At 36.1% G+C, this 11785-nt stretch overlaps 1 protein-coding gene across 1 annotated transcript; it reads right to left on the bottom strand.

Moving 5' to 3' along the window:
* Positions 1-9752: 9752 nt before the first annotated feature.
* Positions 9753-10655, bottom strand: LOC136822569 (uncharacterized). Its single transcript, XM_067078834.1, has one exon. It carries the CDS (start codon positions 10653-10655, stop codon positions 9753-9755), a length of 903 nt encoding a protein of 300 aa, XP_066934935.1.
* Positions 10656-11785: the final 1130 nt, after the last annotated feature.

Genomic DNA, 11785 nt, shown 5'->3' with positions numbered 1-11785 from the left:
AAAATTTAGCGTGGATTAATTGTAGCGAATTTTCAATTTGACATGTTTTACAGAAGCTAATTTTAGCATAAATGGCATCAATTTGCTAAAAGGCTAACATTTCCACGATTAAAGTCTGCTGTTTGAAACGTGTAATAAAGCATATACATGCGGTCTAACTTCAATATTAACGTTAACGGTAAATTTGAGAAAATACTTATTGAAGTGGGTCAAATAATTTTGTGGTTCAACGGGCCCAACCGGTCTGATTGGAAAAAATTAATATCAGGTAGTTCCATCGTACCAACAATATTTAGTTGAAATAATCATAAATAGTGCTGAACCCTTTCTTTTCTCTAGAATCCCGAAAAACTGAATAGTAAGTATAATAAGGAAGTATAATAAAACCTATCAATTTTAGCACATTTTCAAAAAGAATATTCATTTCGGCGATAAACACCACATCATTCCCCCGAATTTCCTGTACCTAAAACAACAAACTAAATCCTCTCTCCACAAAGGCATATTTGACATTAATATCTAACCCCCAATTCGCTAAAGGTTTTATAACTTGATAGTTGCTTTTAATATAATTAGCAAAAAGACAACTGTTTCAAAATTCCATAACTTAATCAGATTTTTGTGTCGCTTTAGATTCTTCAATTAACAGATTTCTAAACCAGTAAACATTTTGTGTAAAAATGGACGTTATCATAGAGTGTTTCTTACTTGCCGAACAGTATCTCCACAATTTATAAACCTATAAAGAAGAGAGATCTCTTGTAGAGTTTTTATTGACAAAGGTGGAAAATTACACTTATGATATTCACAAAGAACGACACTTCCTTACAGTGAGGAAATTATTAAGAAGCTGAACGGTATGTATAGGGATGTCTATAGAAAATGCGTCGTGTTAAAACAACACTTCCCCGAGCATGAGTACGATGCAAAATGCGAAGATTCGATTAATAGAGATATTGAAATCAGTCAACTAAAAAAGGATCTAGACCACGTGACTATATCGCCTGATCGTAGGCAGATAGAGCGGATTCCTATGTATCACGTGGGTATTTCTTTTTTCAAAGGTCATCTCGAATGAAAAGTAAAGGAAGCGGCGATGTAAACACGAATAAATTAGAAGTTTGAAATTCTGGTGGTAGGCAAAAAGAAATGAGGTGCCTCAAGTGCCTCGACCACATGCCAATGTAATTTATTTTGTAATTGCTAAGAAAAGGGTTGAAGAATGCTAGAAAAAAGTTTCAAATCATAACTCAAAGAATTGGCTGTGGAAATGTAATTCAAAGTGGCTACTTGGGTTTAATACTCAAATTACTTTTTTTCACCTATAATTAGATGTTTCTTTTGCCTCTAAGGTTGTCAAGCGTGCAAAACTTTTTCAAGGGATAACATGTGATTAATTTGCGGAAGAAACTAAGCTTTTAAGTTGAGAAATGATCTAGTTATAGGTTAAAATATAACATGTGGTTTGGCGTAATCATTTTGCCTCGCTTTGCCCACACATAATTAGTGGCGACATGCATATGTCATCTATTTATTTCCCGAAAACAATGGAAAAACAAAAGAATAATTCGAATAATTATAGGGGCAAACATACCAGCCGCGGATTTCTTATACTATGCTGTAACTTTTGATAAAATTTGAATGAAGTTGCGATATTGTGCTCGTTGAAAAGATATTTGTGAGTGGAATATTATCAAACAAAGAAGAAAATAATCTACTTCTTGTAGAAATATGGTGTAATTACCATTATCACAGGAATGATTCTTCAATCTTTGACCATCATCACTGTAAAAAACATTTTCAAAAAATATTCAAACAAAATATATCAAACCAAGTTTATCATTGGTTGATTGATAAAAGGCTGTTTTTTACTACTTTATAGAGTCAACCTGTTATATCCAAAACGTCTCTTTCGGTTGCTACTTTGTCTACCATCTTTGTTTAGCATCTTTCGTCTTCCGTAACTTTGATCTAGCGACCGGGCAGCCGTGCCTTGAACAACAAGATTAATATGGCGTCTAGAAGCAAATTCTAAGCTCTGTAATTATAGCTTCTATATCTTATTATATCTAAAGATATATACTAAAACTGAACATAACAACTAGCGACGAAGATAAAGTATAACTCACCAGCCGTCAGCTGCGAGAAATATTTCGTCAGTAAACCTCACAGAAAGATGAGTATTCAAATTCCAAGCATCGCACCATTCGATCCAACTGGAACCCAACGAGCACTGCTCAACGATTGGAAAAGTGGGTGAAATAGTTCCAATACTTTGTTGTTGCTTCAAATATAAACAGTAATAAAAGAAAACGAGCTTTACTACTCCATTTGATCGGACCCGAAAGTCAGGAAATCTTTGACACTCTACCAGACACAGGTAACACTTTCGAGGAAGCCCTTGCAGCTCTAGAGGAATACTTCAAAGTTAAGAAAAACATTCCCTATGAACGCTCAGTTTTTGGTAATGCTAAACAAGACACCAGTTAAAGCATCGAACAATTTGTCACCCGATTACGTAAACTTTCAATGAACTGTGAATATGGTAACAAACAAAGCGAACACATAAGAGATCAAGTCATCCGAGGATGTAAATCGTCCAGATTCCGTACCAAACTGCTTGAGAAAAAGGACTTAACCCTGGATGATTTCCTCGATATGGGCAAAACACGTGAAGCTGCAGCCCATCAATCAAAACAAATGGATGCTGCGTGCAATGCATCAACAGAAGGAAGTGTCAATGAACTTAAAGAGAAACGCTTTCAACCACCATGAAACAGAAAATTCTGTACACCACCTAACACTGACAAAGGTCAGAGAAACAATGATTCTAGACCAGGACAAACTCAACCAACTCAAAGGAAATTGTCATGCGGCAGATGTGAAGCTATTGGTCATGACAGTCAAGATTGTCGTCGAAGTAAAAACTTCACCTGCGATAAATGCAAAAAGGTAGGACATTTCTCCAAAATGTACTTCACCAAACCAGTTACCTGATCTAACATCTGACTCAGCCAGTTCAGATGATGACAGTTTCCCTATGTTTGCTTTCAAAAACAATTCTGCTACAACCAAAATCAAAATCAAAATCAACAGCAATACCAATGACATATTGGTAGACTCAGGTTCTTCTATCAACCTTATCGATGAAACCACGTACAAGAACATGAAACCACGACCCATGCTTAAAAATCAAGCACCAAAATCTTCCCCTATCAAGCATCAAATCCTCTAAACGTAAAAGGAACCTTTAACAGATTTTATGAATCCCAACTCCAAATATGTCAGTGCACCGATCATTGTCCTCCATGGCCAAGGCAAAGCAATCCTATCAAAAGACACAGCTGAAAAACTCGAACTTCTCAGAGTATAACACATCATAGATGATAACAAAGGATCTTCAAAGGTCCATTGACCCATGTCAACCGTGGCACACCAGACAGAAAGTATCTGAAATCGATCGATATTATTCAAAAATCGTGGTTGAGCCCATTCGTAGTACCAAGGAAATCAAGCTCCCAAATCAGGCTTTGTGTCGATATGAGAAAGCCAAATGAAGCTGTCATTTGAGATACAACCTATACTTGGTTGGACTTACCATAGTTAAAAACAAATTCGTAAATGTAAAAGTTAATTTAGTGAGTTTGTCCGTAGAACGTTCGAATCGTTCGAAAAGTTGCAAAAAAGTGGAAGGTTTGAAAAATGCAACACGCATAGTATTGATTTTCGGATTAATTTCGGTTTCTTTTTGCACGCCCGCCCGCCGTTGGAAAAAGGGACGCAATGAAAACTTTCATTTCAAAGAAGCAACTTCTCCAAACTTAATCAACCTGTAGAAATTTTGTATCAGGTGTTGCCAGTTTCCAACTTTATTGGACCTCTCTGCTTTGCAAATTTGTTTTCAAGAAAGTGGGAAAAACTTGTTGTTAACTAATGACATAGTTTTGGAAATCTTTAAGTCTTTATCTCCTATGCCTCACGCTATCGAAAAACGTTTTGGAATGCTTTTTCCGTTAATTGCTAATCGTGACGTATCAGTTCGGGCTTTTTGTTTGAAAATCAATTCTCTAACTGCTGAAGTTTCCAAATTAAGGCAAGAAAAAAAAGACATTTTTTTGAGAAAGGAATTTATACTTTCTTCAAATCCAAAAAAAAATCTGAAAATTATGTTCAAAATCAAAGTCAACTCAAAGAATCAAGTGACTGTTTGAAAAAAAACAAATCAAATGCATTAGACATTTCTACTCTTTTAAAAATGGTTCAAGAACTTAAAGAAAAAACTTTCTATCTCATCGAGTCTTTAAGAGAAGAAAGCCAAGACAAGGCTAAGTTAGAAATTGAATTAAGAGAAATCAAGAAAGACCGCAATTCTCTATCTAGAGATCTCCAAAAAGTCCCCTCTCCGCCCTCATTGGAACCTCGCAATGTTAATAAATAAAAAAGTAAAATCGTCAAAAAGATAACAATCGTGTCATTAACCAAAAATTAAGACAATGCGATAAAGACATTGCGAGGCTTGAAGAAGATAAAGAAGATCTTGACTCAAAACTAAAAAAAGCCCTTAAAAGTAATTCAAGATCTAGAAAATCTTTTGTGTGTTTGGAGAAAAAAAAGCAAGAGCTTCATTGCAACAAGAAAATGCTAAAGAAGAAACAGTTTTTCAATCTTATGTGAAAGACTTAAAAGACCAAATTGCATATTAAGAAGATGTAAAACTTAAACTAGACGAAAAAATTAACTCCTTCCTCAAAGATCACGAGGTTCAAGTTTTCCAAGAGGGTAAATATTCTGATGAGATTAGGCAAGTCGAAGACCTGTTATGTTATGGGCTAGGGTCAAGAAATATAGAACCTGTCATTCGAACTGTTTTGACAAAACTAGCAGAACTGAATGCAGGCAGACTTCCCAAAGCCTCTTTTGCCAAATATATGATTCTTAAAGCAAGGACACTCGTACAACTCCAAATAGCAGATGAATTATCTGGGGATGGAATTGACGTTCCTGTGGCGAGTAACAATACTCTCCACAGTGACGGTACCAGTAAACAAAGGAGGTCATATTAGACATATGACATTTGTACCAAGAGTGGGAAAAATTTAGTTCTAGGTCTCCGGGAAAGTGCCACAAGTGATGCAAAAACACAGCTAGATGTGTTTTTGGAAGTTTTGGAAGTCAACTCAATAATAATTTGAATTTTGTGAACCAAACAATTGTTTCAATAAAGAATTTGATGTCTGATCGATGTAATACTCAGAAGTGTTTCAATAATATCTTTATTACCTTGCGTGAAACAATCTTACCCAAAGTTGAAGAACTTTGTGAACGAGTTTTTCTGTGAGCTTCATTTTTTAGTAGCCTTGGCAGACCAGGCAGATTAGTCTTTAAAAATATGGGAAAATTTGTGTTTTCCTGATGGGAAAGTTGGCTCAAAATAATTTTCTAATTTTCAAAAAACATCAAATAGCGGGGAGAGTGGCACCACAAAGACTGTGAGAACTTCATGTAAACTAGTTCAATCCACCCAAGGGTGTGAAAAAAGTGGGAAGATGTTGAAGTTTTCCACTTGGCTGAAAGAAGAGAAAAATATAGATTGTGTTCCTCTATATCCATTTCTAGGAAACAGATTTAATATTCTTTTTCCTAATGGAGGTGGGCTCTTCAAAATTTATGATCATCTGATCGCTTTCCTTGAAAGCTTAGATAAAGACAATGAAAATCAGCTTGTTGTTGCTGTTAAACGTGATCTCAATGTTTGTAATTTCCTCTTTGGCGTAAAATGGTAGAAGAAAAATCTGCTTTTTCAATGTCTGAACACTATCAGCACATGTACATGTGTTTCTCCATAAATATCTTCTCCATAAAGATGATATTTTTGAAGCTTTGATTGAACCAAATGAAGCAGACTCTGATTTATTGAAACAACTCCTCAATATTATATTTGGAGCCTTTGCTATGATTAGTGAACGTATGCTTTATGATCACCTTCATGGTGCTTACAAATCTCCTTCTGCCAAGTTGATTGAGGAGGCAAAAAACGTACCAACAACTAATGCTTCCGCAGAGCGCGATTTTGGGCAGTTGGATAGACTTATGAAGTCTAAGCCTAAAGCGCTTGACCTTGTCTATGAGGGTATCGTAATGTATACTACTAATCATACCAAAGAATGGAGGGATAAATTGAGCCCAGCTAGATTAGCTGAAGTTATGAAAATGGCTAGACTTTCCAAAAAGAAACAGAGGGCTGATTTTTTCAAACGTAGAATAAGATTCATGAAAAACGAGCCGAAAATCTGAAGATCATGGCGGAAGATAAAGCCCGAAAGGAACTTAAACTTATTGCGGACAAAGAAAATCTCACTATTTCTATTTAGCAATATGGTGGCTTATGGATAGACAAAGAACAACTAGACACTGCTGTAGAAAAATTAGGGACTGATAAACTGAAACGAGATGGCCTTAAAGTGTCAGCTGTAATTTAGAAAAAAGTTATAAATAGCAATGCTGAAAGGTCTCTATTTTACATGACTGTTGATTCAAAAAACAAACCAGCAGAGGAAGTTCGGGAGAATTTCATTACAGTGATTGAGTGGAAGATTCCTGATTTTACTGAAGAATCTGAGGAAAAAGATTTCAGTACTCCTGTTGTTTTAGATGATGATTTAGTGCAACAAGAGAAAATAAAATTTCTTGAGCTAGCAAAAGAAACAAAAGAAGCACAATGTAAGAAAAGTTTCACTCAAAGGGGGAAAAGAGTCTAGCTCCCGGACTTCTCAAAATGAGAAAAAAACACTGAAACGTAAAAATAGTGGTTCTAATAAGTCAAAATTTACCCTCAACTGCTCTAACTTGGGACGATTGGTCGAAACATGGGACTGTGGCATATCTGGTCTGTATTTTCACTTACTGTAAAATCGAAAGAGAAATTGTGTATTTTTTAATACGCCGTTCATTAACTCAAATAAAATGACTTTGGAGGTTCGGTGAAATGGTGGCCGGATTGCCGTCCCATGTTTTGTCAGATAGTTAGAGCAGTTGACGGTAATAAACTATCTTCCAAAAAGAGGAAAACAAATTTGTTTAAGGCAAATTATGTCCCCATCGTTTCTTCTCCGACAGATTTATAAGGAAAACTTGCCGAACATCTAAACCAGCGCTCTATGCCCGATCAAAATTAAATGGAATGGCATAAAGGCCTTGTTCATTCCATCAAAGGGGGCTAAAAAAAGTCGCCTAAGTTTCTCATATAATATTTTCTCAAAGACGATGAAGGTTCCGATATTTTATTTGTATTTTATGCGGCAAGTACAAAACGCTTACTACCTACTACTTGATAATTACTACCTACTACTCACTACCTACTACTCACTACTTACTACCTACTCCGTTTGTATACTTTACAGACCAGAACTCTCCTCCGTCTTATTTGAAATCTCTATTCTAAAAAAATTGGTTTCGTGGTATTTGAATGTTGCACAAGTCTTTGCTTTATATTTACTTGAAAAAAGTGCGTATTCTAAAAGAAAATTAAGCATATTTACGTAGTGAGTAAATATTCTCTTCACCTCATATAAGTATAAAAGAAAAAATCCATGATTTTAGTGTTTTATTCTTTTTCCTAAGCCACTCCTTCTTTGTCTCTTATTATAAGAACACATAGAAATGTTAGAAATAAAAGCTACTATTTCAACTGGAATATAAATACGGGTCAATCTCTAGTTATTAGATAAATTTTAAATTGTTTTTTTTTTTCGTGCCTTGAACTTTTCGAGTTATTTGGTATTTTTTATCGCAGATTTTTTTTAACTTTTCGAATTATTTGTCCCTTCAGGTAATAACAAGCCCATATAAATTTTCCATAAATCGAGTGTCTACTATCAATCGTAAAAGGGGTTACGCACGGAGAACGAGTCTCGTGTTCGCAAAGCGAAAGGGATTCTATAGAGCCCACTAGGTAAGTAAGAAGAGGTGGAGGCTATCAAGCCGCTGCTCAAAAGAATATCGTTCGTACTTTTTTTTCCGAAAATCCCAAATCTAAAATTCCATAAATCTAAAAATTACAACTTAAAACGGATCAAAACTCAAAGCACTGCAAATCTTGTGATGATAACGTCATTTTGGCCCTATATGTCGTCACCGAAAGGGTAATAAATCTTTAACTTTACTGAAATGAAATCGATGATTACCAATCCAATGAAGACTCAATAAGTAATAGTTATCAAATGACTTTGAGTTCAATACCAATACGAGAAATATTTTAAGAGCGAGGCGAGCCTTTTTATTAAACGTAAAATTTAATAGATTTAATCTATTTACAGAAATTTAAAGGAGCAAAAATTCCTGAGTTAAAAAAAGAAAAATAACTCGAATAGTTAAAGGAAGCACAATTTCCCGAGTTAGAAAATCAATAATAACTCGGAAAGCTAAAGGAAGCAAAAATTCCAAAGTTAAAAAATGAAAATAACTTCCGGGTCTCTATAATTTCGAATGTTTTTGTTCGAAAATCTTGTTATATTCGAATTTTAGATTCGAACAAAAACATTCGACCAAAGTTCCCGCCGAAATTATGCACATCAAAATAAAGAAAAATTTTGTCGATCCAGAAGCTTCAAAATAAATGCAGCAGCTTTTTCAGAGATGTGACATTATTACACATTATACACAGAAAAAAAAGATGTATTATATTTTTTCGATTGAGGAGTGTAAAAACGGAAATTTATGTTAATTCCTTTCAGGAAAATCAGGATAGTCACTTCAAACAATATCTTCAATAAATTTCATGATGCACCTTATCTTCTATAAAATACTGAAATAAGAGAGCGACCTTCTAAACATGAGGCCGTTATAAATGAAAAATTAGCCAATAAAAATAAGTCACAAAAGTCACGTGATAAACTACCAATCAAATAATAAGAAAATTAAGTACATCGAAGCGAGCGCTTACGGCGCGTGCCAAAAATAAAGAAAAAATAGAAAATTATTTATAAGAAAAAATAACTGTAAAAAGTGAGGTTTTTACATCCTCAGCGACCAAAGAAATAAAAGTTCATGAAAAATTGAAAGATATTGATTTCGTAATCTTCGCAGGTTCTGTCCCTCGATTGCAGCCTTTCTCGTACTGGTTCTCCCCCGATTATGTACTACTTTTCACAGTTTTCAACCATTTGAGCTGGTTCGGTAGGGGGGTGAAACAGGTGTCTCAGGCGTCTGTTGATGGTTATCGACGATTTCAAAAGGAATGATTTTGGCCAGTGGGCGGTGAATGGATCCTCGTTTTCCATTCTTGGTGACGGTAGATAACTTTGCACCGCGGATGTTGCCATCTTTTCCACTGACAAGTTCTTCAACTTTAGCGATGGGCCATCTTGATCTCGGAAGGTGTGTGTCGTCTTTGACCAAAACTATGTCTCCGACGACGAGTTTACGTTATCCGGTTTGTTGATCTCTCTGTACATATGTGATTGACGGAGTTCATTTATATAAATCGACGAAAAACGGTTACGGAAATGTTCTAAAATTTTATGTAAGTGACGAAGACGTTTAACTGGAACGAAAGTGTTCGCAGAAACAAAAGAAAATTATCATGAATGTCAGTTCCAAAAATAAGATGATTAGGAGTGATGATGGTTTCGGTATCATCCTCGTTAACGTAGGTTAGTGGCCGTGTGTTGATGGAACTTTCAATTTCAATCAGCACGGTCTCAAGTTCTTCATAAGTAAGGAAAGAAAGTCCTAAAATCTTTTTAAGTGAGGATTTAACAGATCTCACAGTCTCTCATAAAATCCTCCCCACAAGGAGAAGCTGGAAGAATAAAACGTTGTTTAATGTTGAGCGATGTCATAAATCTTTTGACGGTAGACGAGCGGAATGTTTTTGCATTGTCACTAATAACAAGCGAAGGCGTACCCCTTCGGGCGACGAAACGTTTGAATGCACGGATGAACGATTCTTTTGACAAGTCCGGTACCAACTCTAAATGGACTGCTCGAGAAGTAGCACACGTAAGGAGAAGAATGTAACATTTCAGACTGTCCTTTTTGGTTTTATCATTATCTAAAAAATTTCTAAAATAAAGGGGACCTGCAAAATCCATGCCAACGGAATTAAATGAACGTTCGTGAAAGTCAACCCTGAAATCGGGTAAGTCTGGTGTTGGAGGTGAACGCGATGTTCTACCTTGAAAACGAATACATACAACACATTGTCTGATGGTGTTCTTCACAGCTTTTCTTCCTTGCACAATCCAATATCTTCTTCGAAGGTCGGCCAGTGTTGAATCAATCCCCTGATGCTTTGTCCGTTCCTGTGAATTCCAAATGACAAGCTTCGTGAACGGGCTGGTGGCGTTGCGAATCAATATTGGATGCTTTTGTTCTGTGGTGATATCAGCATTATCAAAACGACCACGGACACGTAATAAATCGTCTTTCTCGAAGACACCAAGTGATTTCGTCAGCTTTCGATATGTTGGGATGGACTTCATTAGGCGTTGTTCCTCCTTGATCCAGTTGGTAAGAGCAGCTTCTTGTTCTTCAGATGAAATGACATCTTTGATAACATGACCATTTTTGCGTTTAGCTTTGATGTTGGAGACGAAGCGGTATACAAGTGCGGTAACTTTAATCAATTTTTGTGTAGGTGCTGTATCTACCAACATCAATGATTTTGCTCAGGCCGATGTCATTGTCAGATTTGTCAGTCGTAAAAGAAAAGAAACGCTACTCAAAATCATCCTTGCACTCAAAAGGATCATAAGAAGAACGACCACAAAGTCCACAAAACGATTTCGAGCTTCAGAAAGAACGTCAGACTTATCAGTGTCGAGAAGAGAAGATTCGTTAGAAAGAAAAAGAAGAAAGCTTATCTTCGTCAAAGAGTATCTCGGTCCTTTAAACCATTTCTCACAAAAAGCGTCTTTAAACTGAGGAACCATCCTTGTAGGGATATCCGCAGGATTATCCTTTCCAGGGATGTGATGCCAATCCTCCTTCTGAACAACCTTTCTTGCAGACACTACACGGTTCTCACCCCAAGGCTTCCAAGTCTTTCTATTCCCTTTTATCCAGCACAAGGCAACCTTGAATCAGACCAACATCGAGTAGCATCAACAGAAATACGACGGAGAGAGCAGATCTAACATTATTCAACAAATCACTCAACAACACACAACTAAGAAGTTCAAGTCTAGGAATCGTCACCTTTTTCAAAGAGCAACCTACTTTTCGAAGTCAAAAAGAAAACACTGATCCCAGTCTCGGAAATCACTCTCAAATAAATAACACTACAATAAAGAATCTCAGAACTATCACAAAATCCATGCAACTCAACTCTTAAAGTATCACTGTTGCAGGAAACAAAAGCAAAATCTATCAATTTCAACAATCTTCACATTCCAACGCGTCTAAAAACCATACCAAGCACAAGCTATGTCTGGTAGAACCTTGTCGTCCCAACCACACTAACTTTGCAAACAAGCTGAAAAATAGTCTTCACTCTAGCAGTGATAGGAGTCAAATTCCTAAAGGGTCGTATATAGAAGCAGCAAGACTCAAAATGGTTCTCTTAGTTAAGGTTATCGTTCGACCCTTTTCCAGAAATGAATCAAACCTAAGACAAATACTCTTTGGAAATGTCCCATCAATACCAAAGTACCTTTTGCATTTATCCTGAGATTGAAATTGGGATTGAGCAAAAGAGCTATCATCTTCAATACATTGGTTGTAACGGTGGGTTCTTTAGATGAGAAAATTCTTGCAGTTCAGCGTCATCGGAAGTCCATTTCCTTAA

This window comes from Clytia hemisphaerica, unplaced genomic scaffold, assembly GCF_902728285.1.
Source record: "Clytia hemisphaerica strain Z4C2 unplaced genomic scaffold, Clytia hemisphaerica genome assembly, whole genome shotgun sequence".
Classification (NCBI taxonomy): domain Eukaryota; kingdom Metazoa; phylum Cnidaria; class Hydrozoa; order Leptothecata; family Clytiidae; genus Clytia; species Clytia hemisphaerica.
Note: the sequence above shows the minus strand (reverse complement) of the source record. Positions and strands in the feature narration are given on the sequence as shown.